General features: G+C 40.6%; 1 protein-coding gene across 10 annotated transcripts in view; it reads right to left on the bottom strand.

The window, feature by feature from the left end:
- Positions 1 to 15,539, bottom strand: part of LOC138363066 (protein FAM177A1-like) — a 31,319-nt gene extending 15,780 nt beyond the window's left edge. The window contains exons 1-6 of one of the 10 annotated variants that reach the window (XM_069321947.1): positions 14,995 to 15,206; positions 10,472 to 10,625; positions 8,426 to 8,510; positions 5,051 to 5,221; positions 4,698 to 4,862; positions 3,380 to 3,526 (exon numbers count right to left, since the gene is read on the bottom strand). In XM_069321947.1, coding sequence (XP_069178048.1) covers positions 3,380 to 3,526; positions 4,698 to 4,862; positions 5,051 to 5,221; positions 8,426 to 8,485 — 543 coding nt within the window. In that variant the 5' untranslated portion in view covers positions 8,486 to 8,510; positions 10,472 to 10,625; positions 14,995 to 15,206. Of the gene's footprint in view, positions 1 to 3,379; positions 3,527 to 4,697; positions 4,863 to 5,050; positions 5,222 to 8,425; positions 8,512 to 10,471; positions 10,626 to 13,738; positions 13,775 to 13,854; positions 13,913 to 14,409; positions 14,481 to 14,994; positions 15,207 to 15,487 lie in introns of those variants that run through there. The other 9 variants (XM_069321948.1, XM_069321949.1, XM_069321945.1 and 6 more) reach the window with 9 other exon arrangements.
- Positions 15,540 to 17,475: the final 1,936 nt, after the last annotated feature.

Here is a 17,475-nt window from a genome sequence, read left to right as displayed (position 1 = left end):
TCGGGTTACAAGCCCGATATGTTCAGAAAATTTGAATCGGGATACAAACTTTGCATCGGGATACGAATTTGTCGATACACGTATGGCCGACCTAGCGCGTGGTGGCATGGCGATTGCGCCTCAGTTTATCAGTGCCTTGCGCCCGGCGACTATCCCACCTGAATTCTTCACAAGAATTTACAGTTTTTTGGCCATTTGAACATAAAAGTTGTTATTATATATCTTGCTATGGGTCCCAAGAAAGCCAGTGGTAAGGTTCAAAGCAAGAAATCACACGAGAGAATGACCACAGAGGAAAAACAAGAGATCATTCATAAACATGAAAATTGTACTCGTGTTGTTGAACTAGCTAGGCAGTACAAATCTTCAGGGGAGGAAGGAGGAGGCAGTAGAGAATGTCCCTTCCTCATTAATCAAGAAAATGTGTGCAGTATGGGAAGGACTGCAAAGTTTTGCTGAAAAGAATCATCCAGATAAAGCTGTAGTAGACCGTTGCATTGATCTTTTTAATGACAATGTGATGCCTCACTACATTCAAGTGTTGCAAAGAAGGGGAAAAACAATCTTCAATGGAACATTTCCTTGTGAGAAAAGTGAGAAAATCAAGCAGTGAGCCACAACCAGGACCTAGTGGTATGCAGGCAAAACATGCCATAGAGTGCACTCCAGAGAAATCTTCACTGCCTGATGTTATAATGGAAGGGGATTCCCCTTCCAAACAGTAACACCTCTCCTTCTTCCCTTCCTCACCATCTTCCATATGCCAACAGGAGTCATCAGCAAGGGAAAGTAATAACTTGAACATACTTTTGTAGTAAAGATTTGGTTGAATTAGGTATAAAATTTACTTTGAAGTGAAGTTTTTGGGGAGTCAGGAATGGATTAATTCATTCCCATTATTTCTTATGGGGAAATTCGCTCCAGTTTACGAATTTTCGGGTTACCAACCGTCTCCAGGAACGGATTAAATTCTTAAACCAAGGTACCCCTGTATAGCAATGGTTTACACATTTTATTATATAAATATATCACACTACACACTATTGAAAAATATTACAGTACTACAAAAAGCCAGAGAAAAAATCATAGACATTTAAATAATTAGGTTATACTGTATGGTAATATCTTTGGGGCAACTCCCGCCTGACAGCTCGTATAGAGGAGACCGGCCCTCGGACGTGTACTCTTTGTGCCTGACAAGTGCCCGACTCTTGCCAGACTTTCACCCTATTACGACAAAAATATGTCCCATACAATTTTATTATTATTTTTCCCGTAATCAGGGAAAACATTTTAACAATCTTGGAAGGATTTTTTTTTTTCTTGGGCACAGCGGTGTTGTTGGCTATTATTAGCAGTGCCGCCCAGAGGTTAAAATGTACATATACGAAGTGCTTTGTGCAAACAGTTAGATAAAAATTGTGTATATAAAGTTGTACCTCCACTTATGAATTTAATCCGTTCCCAGAGACGGGTTGTAATTCAAAAATTCGTAATTCCAACCGAATTTTCCCATAAGAAATAGTGCAAATAGAATTAATCTGTTCCACACCCTCAAAATATCAACTTAAATACACATTTTATACCAAATACTGCTCTTTTTTTCTAGTTACAATACAGTATGTATATCTCTTACCTTCATTGAGGACTCTTGTTGGCATCTTCTCTACTCACAACTGACATTCTCTACTGCCTCTATTCACAACTATTTTCTTAGGTTGAATCTTAACATTGACTTTCCTGGGACTCATGATGCGATATATATAATAATTACTTTTATGTTAAAAAAAAAGCACAAAAACCAATGAAATTCTTTACAAGTGCATTAAGCAGCTATTTGGTCGATACACAAAGTCGCTCGCTAATCGAGGTATGGTTATAAATCGAGTCATATGTTTAAACAAAATTGTGATCATACAGTAATTCGAAAAATTCGTAAGTAGGGACTGTCGTAGGTCGAGGTGTCACTGTACTGAACAATTAATGCCGTTCAAGGGGCTAGCTACCGGTAAGTCTTGTGTCGCTAGGCCTCACCAATCCTGTGCAGGACACACATCTTCATTCACCTCCCCTGACAACGTCCACCACTACCACCAACCTTCCCTGACAACAACTGGCACCACCTGCCTCGACTGACAACCACTGACACCACCTGCCTCGACTGACAACCACTGACCACCTGACTTCCCATAAAAACCACTAACACCACTTGCCTCCCATAAAAACCACTAACACCACTTGCCTCCCATAAAAACCACTAACACCACTTGCCTCCCATAAAAACCACTAACACCACTTGCCTCCCATAAAAACCACTAACCACCTGTCTTGCCTGAAAACCACTGACACCAGCTGCCTCCCATGGCATCTACTGACACCACCTGCCTCCCATGAAAACCACTAACACTACCTGACAATTATTGACCATATGACTTCCCTAACAACCACTGACACTACCTGCCTTGTGTAGTAAATATTCCTTCAACTACCATATAGTTATAAGATATCATATCTTTTATTTTCCGTACAGTGGGGCAGGGAAAATGGTGCCGCCTTGTTTTGGAGGGATCGTCTTATGCGGCGAATATAGGCCCAAACCTGAATTAGGTCTCTAAATTTTTTGGGTTGACCGATGTGCAGGATCGGCTTGTACGCCAGCATATATGGTACAGTAATTGGTTTTATTGCAAAGTTTCAAAGGGTATCGTTTGTGATCGGAATACTGCAAGTACTGATATGTCCTGCCATCAGAGCAAATTTTGGTGCATTATGCAACAATTTTTTTCCCCTACATAGGGCTTAAGGTCATTAACACTCCCCCTAAACGATGTGTGAAGATATTCTAAAATCTGCCCACAATGGATTATACAGGCACAATGAAATAACAATAGGAACATTCTTAGCACCACTATACATAATTCTTTAATGTTCCAAGCAAATATAAACAGGTATTACTACATAAAATATTACACAGTGCTGTATACAAAAACCAACAAATTCAGTGAAAACTATAATTAGTACTATTACTAGCATTTTAATATTTAACTGCTACTGTACACGTAATATGAGTATCACCAAGGATTTCTATTTTTTTTATAGAAACAATTGGAGATACAAACACAGGTTAAGAATGATAAGATGCTCATATTTAATGTATAATTTAAAGATCTGTTGATGCCATCTTGTGGTCAGTATTTTTTAAGTGATGAAATCTCAGTTCTTAAAATCCTTGACTGTTCATGTGCATGAAAGCATTACAACATGGCAAGCTTGCAGAGTGGAACACAAACGATTAATAGCACAACTTCTTGTTTCGAATTATAATAACAAAAATAGGGTAATAATTTAAACAAAAGTTCAAACAAATAAGTAATATTACCTGATTTTTAGCATGGGATGGCGATGGTGGCTGCTGAATGGCCGGAGAAACAACAATCTTTGGTTGGGCACCATCAACTATTGATGCAGCCTCAGTTGTCATCCAGCCAGCCATCTCTGCAGCTGTTTCCTCTCTCTCTGCTTTCTCCTGCATATGCGAGATTCCATAACCACTAAGTAAAAATAAAATTTTATATTTTATGCTGGCCCATGATGAACAGAGAAATACTGTAGTTTCATTGTCAGCTGTTAACACAATGCATCCCCCATAACTCCATTACTCACTTTCATGGAGGGAAGGCCTCAGTCCAAAGGAAAAAGTGTAATAAATTCTATTGAAGAAACTAAAACACAGGCTTTGAGAGTATACAGTACATGAAAATTATTTTTCTGGGCAATGCACCAGAATGACTGGTGCAATGCACCTTATGACTGCTCATAAGACAAACACAAAATAAAATGCAATTTAGTCAGAGTACTGTTCTGTACTATACAGTATAAAGTTTAGAAACAGCCAAAGCAAAATCACACCCAATATCATCATACTGTACACATTGTAAGTTGTGACCTTTCTCATAACCCATAAAGTACTAAGCTTAGGCTAGCTCATAATAACCCTTGCACAGAAACCCTCCAGAATTTCTTTATTGAAGGTCAACATTGCTCCAAATGGATAAACTGGAACTCAACTCAGAATGTATCAGATTTATAATTTGTACCAACAGAGAACAACGACACTTCTGTACCATGGGAAATTACACCCTTTTTAATTTTAATCCCTCCCTCTCCACCCCAAGAAGCAAATTAGAGATCAACCCAAGCTTCGTCTTGAGGCAAAGCTTAATATCTTAAGCCATATTGATGCTCTGTCCACAGAGCATTCTCTCTCTCAAATCATATACACTGATGGTTCCCTACACTGCCCCACGGGTGCAGCTAGAAGTGCAGTTGTCCTTACAATGGGCGATGGATTATATTTTGAGTGGGGCGTCCTTATAAACAACTGGACCTCTACCCTTCAGACCGAACTATTTGCCTTGGTTCTTGCACTGAAATGTGTAAATTCTCCAAACTTGATACATTAATTGTAAATGACTATCATCCTTAATTGCTCTCACCTCTTTAAAACATAACTGTAACATGCTCGTGTTTGAAGCTAGACACAAATACAACAAAATTATCATGTAACACATACGAGCAAGATGCAATGTTCTTTGCAGAACAGGTTGAGCAAGGAGTGGTGTAACTCTAGGTAATCATATCAACTTGAAAAACAGTCAAATTATTGGACACATCAACATTGAGTATCACACACTCACCTCCTCCTCACATCTCTTGTACTCGTCAATCTCGTATTGATACTTTGGGGATGTAATACCCAAGACGTTGGCCAGACCCTCGCCTACATAATCACATGCAGACAGCGCTGATGTCCCCGTATACAGCATCCAGTAATACAGCCATGGTCCCCACCTTAAGCTTTTCTGAAACAATAAAATATATTTATAAAATTAAAATACTGTACATACAACACTGTATAAACAAAATCCATTAATTTATCATTGTAGTTATATACAGTTAGTATTATACTCCATAATATGGAAAAATCTGAAGAATACTGTGCCACAATATACTAAAATTACATAACTATAAATGATAAATGTCAACTTACCGGGTCAACTAATGCAAGCGTATCTGGACGATTATCAGTCTCATCCTCTTCATCAGTGCTGTACTCCTCCAATGTGCCATCAGAGAAGTGAAGGATCCTCCTCGGCACCTTCAACTTTTGCTTTTTACAGTCCTCGCCCTTGAGTCCATCTTCATGCACATTTCCTGCAGGCTATGATTAAAAAATAGTAAGCAGTTTCATAATATTATTGAAAAACATTATTGATAGAAATGTGACCCCTACAGATACCAACCAGAAGATTGAATTACTGTAATAATATACTATAAGAGCAAGAAAGCTGCCAACTTGCTCATCAAGAACTCTCCTGAAACTAAACAAAACCCCTTGAAAGAGATGAATGTTGTCTATGCCTTTACATACCCAATTAGGGACTGTCAGCCCCACCGAATTCAATATACCTGTATAGGCAAGACAACAAAATCCCTTTCAAGTTGACAGCAAACAATGCACGAGTAGCAAGGACCTATTAAAGAACATATTATATTATTACATATGAATTATTATTATTATATCATATATTCTCTATACATAACCAGATCATCACCAGAGATATCCCCACAAGCAACACCAAACTAATCAACAGATACAGTTACAACAGAGGACAGAACATCGGTGAGGCATTATACATAAAGCAAACCAAGCCATTTATTAACCCTTTAACTGCGCAACGCGCCTGCAGGCCCACGTCTGGAGTGCGCTACGTGCCTCCGGGTATTTGTATTTTTCACATTCCATTCAAAACTCCCGTGGCTACATAGGGTTCACATCAGCTTCCTCAGGGCTCTTGTAAACAGATGCCATCTTTAAAAAAAATCGTGGTCCACATTTCCGGGCGGGAGAGCCTCAGTGGTCAGTGACCAACCAAGGCTGGTGCTTGCAGCATGAGCGCACAGCACTGCTGTTCAGCGTGTGACCACAGCATTGCCTAATAATGTCAAAATATATATATAACCTGTATTATTTAGCCATAATAGTATTATAGAAGAGCCCGAGTGTGATAATGACTGGGTACAATGTTCAAATATCAGTGATTCAATGCTGTTCACGATGTTCACAGCGCTAGCCACAGCACCACAGCATTATTTCGTCCATCTAGGAATCTTCAAACGACTTCTTAGGTTCCTTTTCAAAATAAACTTGTGGTCAATTATTCATTTACCGGAATTAGTGACCAGGATTGTGGTTATAATTAGCGGTGTGCGTAGTATTGTGGAAGGAGGAATTTTGGTGAGGGAGGGAGGAATTGAGGTAGCCTCACTGTGTGGCAGCCACTCTTGTTTTGCTCACCATACTAGCTTCGTGGTTCGCTATGGGGAACACACATGTACATCGGTATATACAGTGTGAGTGTATATAGTGTAATAACAGCAACCGGAGTATGTTGAGAGGAGCTATTTTGGTGAGGGCGATGACGTTGTAATCGTAGCGTCATCTGCTGTCTGCTGTGTGATTTCTCATGCAGTGTATGGTGGCCACTGTACTGTTTGGACACAATACTGGCTTACTTGCATAGTTCTGGTAAATAAAACATGTAGATAGGTATATATATAACATGTGTAAATAGTGTAATAAAAACAATACTGTAACAGTATGGTGGGAGGAGCAATGTTGGCGAGTAAGATGTTGGAGTGAGGGAGGGCTGGCTGGGTGTGGTTGCTCACACTCGCGATGTTCTGAATGTGTTGATGGTGAATGTATATAGTGTGTGACAGTGTATATTCTGTAAATAGATTGTATATATATACATAAATTAGCATGATACATAGTAAATATGTGCAACATATGTGTACACGAGTGTCATGCACATAACACAGGGTCTTTGGACAGTACGGATGTTTTACTGCCATAATATAGTGTACGTGTTCATTATACATAGGATTAGCACGTAAAAACAAATAAAATGTATTTGGAACTGTGCGCAAAAAATGAACAAAAATATATTTGCAGCAACTCGCGCACCCCGCCCCGGGCGCCCCACTGGCCCCAGGAGCGTACGTCACGGGTGAACGGGGAATGACGTTATGAGCCAACTTATGGACCCCATAGCAGCCAAAGTATGTACAATTTCGATTTTTTTTTTTACATACCCATACTGAGGGAAGGGTTTTTGACACTTTAAAAAACAAAAGAATTTTTTCAAGAGAATTTATTTCCTGCGCACTGAGGGGTATCATATTTGGAAGCGGCGCAGTTAAGGGGTTAATAGCAAACTAGCACTTAATTTTACACTACCAATTTCCAGAACACAACAGAACATACAACATACTGCACCAGCTCTCATGCAAACCAGGAGTGACAAGATACAGTGGACCTATAAGTGAGGTGCTTCTTCACTACATCCATTTCACCTCATCTTCACCTCATCCTCAGGTACATGTCATGCAGCAAGACAATTTGTAATAATTGACTGTGTGGGCTGTGCAGATGAGTGATGGGGCGAGGGAGTGTGACATTTGCTCGTTTCCCTGGGATTGAAGGGAGTTCTGTCTCTGTTCGGTTTTCAGTTGCAATTTTCCTACCTTACCTTTTCTTAAGTTTTGTTATGCCTACCTTTCTGGGTACCTAACCCCAGTCGATGGAAGATAAGGAAAACCCCCAACCACAGGGGGGAGGGTTCCCAGGGCCATTGGTCCCTGTGCCTCGCGTGGTCCCCGGTAGGCTGAACTCCTATGACTAATGTTTGTTTAGCTCCTGAGCTGGTTATGTACAAATGTAATTTGGAGTTCACTGCATAGCTATGGATTTTATGATAGATATGAATATTGGGCTCTAAAATGCTAACAAGACCATGCTAATTACCGTACCAACAAACTCAGACACTAGCTCATTAATTTACTACAGTATCATGCTTAGCTACAACAAATATTGGGGTTAAATTCATAAAACTGTTGTGTGTCTTTGTAGCTAGTCCCCCATCACTCACAGGATAGGTCTGGGCCTTTGTTATAAGGGCAAGCACATAAAATAAACTAAATGAAATTGTCAAGAGCAAGTTGTTGAGACAGAAGAGCACAGATCCTCCAATATGAAAAGAGCTCATGTACATTATCATGTGAGGCCTTCTTGAGGGGTTATCTTGAGATGATTTCGGGGCTTTAGTGTCCCCGCGGCCCAGTCCTCGACCAGGCCTCCACCCCCAGGAAGCCGCCCGTGACAGCTGACTAACACCCAGGTACCTATTTTAATGCTAGGTAACAGGGGCATAGGGTGAAAGAAACTCTGCCCATTGTTTCTCGCCGGCGCCTGGGATCGAACCCGGGACCACAGGATCACAAGTCCAGTGTGCTGTCCGCTCGGCCGACCGGCCTGAGCTCACATACAGAATCATGTTGCACACACTAATGATCAACTTGCCTGTTCCTGCTCCTGATGAACAGCATAAAGATCTGTCATCTGCAGTTCCATCTCCACCATCCTTGTCTTCTTCGTTGCCCAACACCTGCAAAAAAAAAAAAAAAAAAAAGTCACATTAGTTCCTTCCCATCCTGGCAACATGGCCACCTGGCCCACCTTGGCCACTCGGCCACTCGCCCCACCCTGGCCACTCGGCCACTCGCCCCACCCTGGCCACTCGGCCACTCGCCTGTCCAGGTCATAAGAGACAAGTAAAACAATGATGTAATATACTATACACAGATTTCATGAAAACTTTCTACAACTGTGACCATGTTGTTATTTTAACCAAAATGTGCACAAAAGCTATTAGTGGCCAAGTAAGAATATGGATCTTCAATTTCCTAATGAACAGAACTAAGTGTCACAGTCAACAAAGTAAAATCCAGATCACCCTCTATGAAAAGCTTAGTTGCCCAGGGTACTGTGTTTGCTCCAAAACTTTTTTCATCCTCAACAGACATAGTAGGGTCCTGTAGCAGGGTCAGAGTCCCTAGTATCAGACAGAGGGGTCCCAGTAGCATAGTCGGGTTCGTTCTCAACGCACAATCAAGAATTCCAGGTTCGAATCCCAGACGGAACAGATATGGTTATTCACATTTTGTTTCACCTAATGAACCTGTTCACCTAGCAGTAAGTAGGTACTCAGGAGTTAGTCAGCTTAATTGTGGGGTTGCATTCTGGGCAGGGTCAGTAATTCGACTTTGGGGAGTGGACTGTTGCAAAACTTACCTTCTGGTGGAGGCTAGGCTTTATAATAAATTGCCTATTAATACAGAGAGATTTGATGGGGTGCATTAACCCTTAAACTGCACAAAGCATCATATGATGCTTTGGAGTACTGCTCAAGATTTAAACGGCCAGCGGGGTAGAGGGGGCTCCCCCATACACTGCCCATGGGCTATAGTAAACAGCCGCCATTTTGAAAAAAATCCAGCTTGGCCACCAACATGTGGGAGACTTCAGTTACCCAACAGTCACCATGGGGAGCGCACGGCCAAACATCTCCAGGGCACGCACCATGCAATCATTGACTCAAGATCAAGTAAATAGTGAATTATTTTCGGATGGTGAAGAAAGTGATGTTGATGACTGACATCGATAAAGACTTTGAACAGGAGTCCAATGATAATAGCATGGAGAGTGAGACTGAGATTCAGCCTGCTCCCATGGCGAGGCTGAACATAGTACATAGAACGAAAAGGCAATGTAAAGGATCTGGGTGTACTCATGTCGTAAGACCTTACCTTTAAAAAACAATAAAGTAGCCATCACAACTGCAAGAAAAATGACAGGTTGGATAACAAGAACTTTTCGCACTAGAGATGCTGTACCGATGATGATACTTTTCAAAACGCTAGTGCTCTCTAGAGAGTACTGCTGTTGCACAATGACAGCCCCTTCCAAAGCTGGAGAAAATGCCGACCTGGAGAGCGTGCAGAGATCCTTTACTGCTAGAATCCACTCAGTAAAACATCTAAACTACTGGTACCGACTAAAGAGCCTAAATCTGTATTCCCTTGAGCGCAGGCGGGAGAGATACATAATAATCTACACGTGGAAAATAATGGAGGGGGTTGGTCCCAAACCGGCACACAGAAATAACATCACACGAGACCAGAAGGCATGGCAGGATGTGCAGAATACCCCGTTGAAAAGCAGAGGTGCAATGGGTACTCAGAGAGAACTCTATGAACATCAGAGGCCCGAGACTGTTCAACACGCTTCCACTACACATAAAGGGCATTTGCTCACAACCACACAGTTCTCGTACTTATTTAGAGTAGTAGGATATTTTGGGAGACAAGTCAAAGGAAGGTGAATTTTTCTGGTTTTAGTGAAGTTGAATCAGAGCATAAGATTACCACGCCCGTCGCTAGTGCCAATGGTATTACCAAGCGATGTTTTGTCGCATCAGCGTCTTACCCAGCCAAGTGTCGCCAAATGGCACCACATGGAGAAAATGTGGAACAAAGTCCCTCACATGTTCACGTGATTTTACCTCACCTTCAGTTCACGCCTGTACTTTGCGTAGACGGGCTTCAGCTCCTGGTCCATGGTGTGCAACAATTCCTCGCCGTGGTGCCGCTGTTTCGTCTCTCTGGACATTAGGTGCACTTGTGTGGAGGGATGGTGAAGATTTTGTTTCACTAATTTTTACCTTTGACAATAAAGATGTTAGGATTACAGACCTTTTTCCTGATACTGGTGAGGACATGTGTGAAATGGACTTTTTTACTGCATATTTTGATGAGCCGCTCATGGAACATATTGTTCACCAAACGAACATTCACATGGCTCATCTCATTGAACAAGAGTTAACAGATTTTTCATGATTACACCGTTGGAAAAACACTACTATAGGTGAAATGTATGTATTTTTTGCACTATGTATGTTGATGAAACATTGTGTAAAACACGTCATCTCAGATGTTACACGTCACTTGTGTTACACATGATTCTGTATTCTGCTAGCAATGTAGACATTCCCGGTAATGACCAACATGGTTTCTCAGGTAGTGTAGTGAAGACACTGATAGCACCATTGCTGAACAAAGACCACATTTTATACACATAACTATTATACAAGTCCCTTGCTAACTAGGTTCTTGCTTGAAAATAGAACTGGAGTGTGTGGCACAGTAAAGGCAAGAAGAAGGGAAATGCCAGTGTTTGACAATAATATTGAAGTTGGTGACTTGCCAGTTAAGAAAAAGTGATCAAATACTCTCAGTGTGGTGGAAAGACAGGAGAAGTGAACATGTTGACAACCGCTCACAATGGTACAATGCTGCACAGTGGCAAGGTGAACCAAAGAACGAAACAACCAATACATAAACCAGATTGTGTACTGGACTAAAATATCAACATGCGTATGGTTGATAAATGTGACATAATGGTGGTCACTATCAAGAGTGTATGGAAAACATTGAAGTGGACGAAAAAAATGTTTTTCCATCTTTTTGACAGAACCATGCTGAACAGTTTCAATAAGTATCTGGTGAAAACAGGTCGTAAACCAGCTTTCCGTACGTTTAATTTTACTATTGTGACACAGTTACTGACAAAGTATGGCAAAGACATTCCTGGCATACAAAGACCCATTCAGAACCCAGTATTGCACCATGCTGCCACACCCAGGCTCACTTACACAGAGGCCTTTCAAGTACACAGACTAAAATATTTGCCACCAATTGGAAAGCATTCAATAGACCAGCGTGCATGCATGAGTACAGTAGTTTGTAAAATCACACAAACGAGGCAACAAATGTAAACTGGTGCAAACATGGTGTGAAGCATGTGCCGTCCCTTTGTGTGCTGTCAACTGCTTCAATGACTACCACTGTGCCAAGGACCTCAAAATGTCCAATAATTGTGCAAAAACCTGTACATATTGAGTGAGTGCGTGTATATATATTGATGAAAAATCTGAATACATATTATATATCGTGTAAAAGAAAATATTTGTGTACACATAATTGTGACACTAATATGCAAGTGTGTATTGAATGGATGAAAGTTGTATTATAATTCAACATCAAGTAACATTATATGGAACAGTACAGAGGTACCTCGGTTTACGAATGCCCCTCTTTACGAACTTTTCGGGTTACAAGCCCGATTTCTTCAGAAAATTTGAATCGGGTTACGAACTTTACCCCCGGGATACGAGTTTGTTGATACGTGTATGGCCGACCTAGCGCATGGTGGCACAGCGATCGCACCTCAGTTTCACAGTGCATAGAGACTATCCCGCCTGAATTCTTTGCAAGGAGTTAGTTTTTTCGGATTTTTGGCTATTTGAACATAAAAGTTATTACAGTATTGTAAAAAAATTAATTTATAATACATTTTATATTTCCTGAAAAATATAACATTTTGGTGCACATAATTGTGACACTAATATGGGAGTGTATTGAATTTATGACAGTTGTATTATAATACAACATCGTGACAATATATTGAACAATCCCAGTGAATAAAAATGGTTGGAAAATATGCCAGATACTGTAAATAATGCAGCAAAAGTAAATTCACAGCAACTTGTGCAGCTTGAATGCTACGTGCGATGCCTTTGGGACGCACCATGCTTGAGTGAGCAAGGTGTGTGACATCATCGGCCAACTTCTCAGCTCATTTACATCATTGGTAAGTGCAATTAATTTTTTTTATTATTTTTCCCGTGCTCAGGAAACACAAATGAACACTTTTATAAGACTTAAAAAAATTGGATTTTGTTGTTGTTGTTGTTGTTGTTGTGCGTGGCAGTGTTGAAGGCCATTTGACCCATAGCAGCATAATGGTTAACATTGACAAATGCAAGACCCTGCATGTGGGACACAACAACCCATGCCACAACTACCAAATTAATAACATTACATTACAGCAGATTGACGAGGAAAAGGATCTTGGGGTCAAAATCCACCATTCAGTGAAAGTTGCACAGCCGGCAGGAACAGCAGTTAAAAAGGCTAGCCAAACACTACTCACCACTACACTGGTCACTACTACACTTGAAGAGTCAAATAGAGAGAAAGACTATTCATATCTATTCATATCTATTCATATCAACTATTCATATTGGGGGTTCATATCACATTGAACCTGTCCCCTGAGGCCCCCATCAACAGGGGCATGTGCTAGATTGGCCAACATAAGAACAGCCTTTAGAAACTTGTGTAAAGAATCATTCAGGACCTTGTATACCACTTATGTCAGACTAATCTTGGAATATGCAGCTCCAGCCTGGAGACCTTATCTAGTTAAACACAAGACAAAGTTAGAGAAGATTCAGAGGTATGCCCCCAGACTAGTTCCGGAACTGTATGAGCTACAAGGAAAGGCTACAGGAGCTGAACCTCACGTCCCTGGAAAACAAGAGACATGATAACCACCTACAAAATTCTCAGGGTGGACAAAGACAAACTCATTAGCATGGGGTGCACCACAAACAAGGGGACACAGGTGGAAACAGTACCCAAATGGCCACAGAGACATTAGAAAGAATTTTTTCAGTGTCAAAGTACAGTAGTTAACAAATGGAGTGTATTAGGCAGTGATGTGGTGGAGGTAGACTCCATACACAGTTTCAAATGTAGATATGATAGAGCCCAGTAGGCTCAGGAACCTGTATACCAGTTGATTGACGGTTGGTGTTGCGAGAGACGGGACCAAAAAGCCAAAGCTCAACCCCTGCAAGCAAAACTAGGCGAGTACAACACTACTCACCACTATACTGGTCACCACAACACTGGTCACTACTACACTGGTCACCACTACACTGGTCACCACTACACTGGTCACCACAACTACTCACCACTACACTGGTCACCACAACTACTCACCACTACACTGGTCACCACAACACTGGTCACCACAACACTACTCACCACAACAATGGTCACCACAACACTACTCACCACTACACTGGTCACCACAACACTACTCACCACTATACTGGTCACTACAACACTGGTCACCACAACAATGGTCACCACAACACTACTCACCACTACACTGGTCACCACAACACTACTCACCACAACAATAGTCACCACAACACTACTCACCACTACAATGGTCACCACAACACTACTCACCACTACACTGGTCACCACAACACTACTCACCACTACACTGGTCACCACAACACTACTCACCACAACAATAGTCACCACAACACTACTCACCACTACAATGGTCACCACAACAATGGTCACCACAACACTGGTCACCACAACACTACTCACCACTACACTGGTCACCACAACAATGGTCACCACAACACTACTCACCACAACACTACTCACCACTACACTGGTCACCACTACACTGGTCACCACAACAATGGTCACCACAACACTACTCACCACAACAATGGTCACCACAACACTACTCACCACAACAATGGTCACCACAACACTACTCACCACTACACTGGTCACCACAACAATGGTCACCACAACAATGGTCACCACAACACTACTCACCACTACACTGGTCACCACAACACTATTCACCACAACAATGGTCACCACAACACTATTCACCACAACAATGGTCACCACAACACTACTCACCACTACACTGGTCACCACAACACTACTCACCACTACACTGGTCACCACAACACTACTCACCACAACAATGGTCACCACAACACTACTCACCACAACAATGGTCACCACAACAATGGTCACCACTACACTGGTCACCACAACACTACTCACCACTACACTGGTCACCACAACACTACTCACCACTACACTGGTCACCACTATACTGGTCACCACAACACTACTCACCACTACACTGGTCACCACAACAATGGTCACCACAACACTACTCACCACAACAATGGTCACCACAACAATGGTCACCACAACACTACTCACCACAACAATGGTCACCACAACACTACTCACCACTACACTGGTCACCACAACAATGGTCACCACAACACTACTCACCACAACAATGGTCACCACAACACTACTCACCACTACACTGGTCACCACAACACTACTCACCACAACAATGGTCACCACAACAATGGTCACCACAACACTACTCCCCACTACACTGGTCACCACAACATTCCTCCTCAGCGAGTCAGCTGTGTTGTGATGGCCAGGGTTGCCAGATCGGATTTGCTGGAAGTCGCGAACTTAAGTTCTAAAATTCGGGAATTTGTAATAAAAGGAGCACAATATTTTGTTTACCGACTGATACGGTTTTCAGTAGTATATTTTATGTACTACACGATTTACTGGTTTCATTATCACTTCATGTATTTAATATGTAGCAAGTATATTATGTCAGTAATATATTACACCACCGCCCACGGGATGGGTATGGGGTGCACAATAAAGAAAGAAATTGAATCAGTAATATATTTGCTCCATATTATCATTAGCTTATGTCAAATCAAATCGAATCAAATCAAATGTTTATTCAGGTAAAAGTACATACAAAATGAGTTACAAACATAATGTTGGATTTCTAGACAGAGCTAGTACATACAATGTTGTGTTGATTTAGGGGCGACGACGATCGTGGGATCGGATGCGCCCAATAGTACATACAATGCTCAAGAACAACAATGCTCTGCCCGAAACGCAGCGCGTACTAGTGGCTTTACAAGAGTGCAATTACTGTACCATGCTTTGTATTCTCACAAACCCAATTGTACCTTCTTGTATATAAATAAATAAATAAATAAATAAATAAATGCCTAAAGCCACTAATAAGCACAGGGTTTCGGGCAAAGTGTGGGAAAAAACAGACCAAAACTTAGTTTTATTTATTTATTTATTTATTTATTTATTTATAGATAATGAGATGGGTCTGTTAATTCTACTTGGTCGACTAATTATATTTAATACCTTTTCCTAAATGTTTTTTTTTAGTTTAGTTCATTTATTATGCACCCCATACCCATCCTGTGGGCGGTAGTGGAAAGGGTGTTACAGAGGCACATGATTAGCTTAGGGACTGAACCCCACAATTCATTTAGCTGTAGCGAGTAAATTATACCAATAATATACTGGCTCCAAACGCATTTGCCTAATACAGAAATATGCAGGTGATACTTTGGCGAGCAATGGTGTGATTCAATTCAATGGTGAGAGTTGAGCGCACTGAGAGCCGGTACAGTATTTCGCAAGTGTCTGTTCCAGACCACACTTGAAAGTAGACTAGTTATTATTCAATATGATTGATAAGGATTCAGCCACCCAAGAGTTATTATTCGATTGATTGATTGATGAAGATTAGGCCACCCAAAAGGTGGCACGGGCATGAATAGCCCGTAAGTGGTGGCCCTTTTTGAGCCATTACTAGTATCAATAGATGATACTGGAGATCTGTGGAGTGTTATTATTCGCTCCTCTGCTGCTTATATGCTCGGGCAACACCTCACTGTTCTCCAAAGGTTGGAAGGGATATTAACTGGAAGTAGGGAAAGGGTTGAGTTCCATAATTAGTACAAAGAAGAGCTTTGCTTCTCTCATTAGGCTAATGCATTTGGAGCGAGTATATTATTATTATTATTATAATATATATATATATATATATATATATATATATATATATATATATATATATATATATATATATATATATATATATATATATAATATATATATATATATAATATATATATATATATATATATATATATATATATATATATATATATATATATATATATATATATATATATATATATATATATATATTATATTTATATTTATTTCTGCGGATTGGAAGAAAACACTCACAGAGTGGGACTTAATTTATTTTTATAATAATAAATAATAATTAATTATTTATTAAATACAAATAATTAATTAATAATCATAAGTGATTAAGTAATTGATAATCCTTAAATGAAGAAGCATACTAGCTCATTATAACGAATAAATAGATAATTAAAATGGATAATTAATCATGGTGACTAATAATGATTAGTGAATAACCATAAATTATTATACCGAAATAATATTAATGGATAGCCGTTATAATGATGATTAAATCAAATACAGTGAAGTGACATCTCTAATTAGTTTTGGGGGTTCACTTTGGGGGTTCCGTTGAAGCACCCCCAAGGTAACACAGATTCGTTGCAAGATGGAACCAGTGTCCCCAGCAAACTGCTTTAACGTTTTCCCTTGGAAGTAAAACTGGGGAAGCAGGGTTTCCCGGGAGGAGGGTGGGCGTTTTGTAGTGTACTGGCGAGGAAGAGGTGAGCAAGAGGTCGCCGAGTCTGCGCACGCGCGGTTAAGTACCCCACTCAATGCGCGCGAGCGTGCTACTTAGTCGATTAGACACAAAATCATGATAATATGTTTTCGTTCCCCGCAGAACTTCACCGCTTTTGGGAAAAGCAGTGACAATGACCCTCTCCTCTTTCTCATCTACATTAATGACCTTCCACATGCCTCTGAACACCTCAAACCAATTTTATTTGCTGAAGACACAATCTTTATTTTCTCCAGTCCTGACCCGCT

The sequence above is a fragment of the Procambarus clarkii genome, chromosome 10, assembly GCF_040958095.1.
Source record: "Procambarus clarkii isolate CNS0578487 chromosome 10, FALCON_Pclarkii_2.0, whole genome shotgun sequence".
Lineage (NCBI taxonomy): Eukaryota > Metazoa > Arthropoda > Malacostraca > Decapoda > Cambaridae > Procambarus > Procambarus clarkii.
This window is presented reverse-complemented; position numbering and strand designations above follow the sequence as displayed.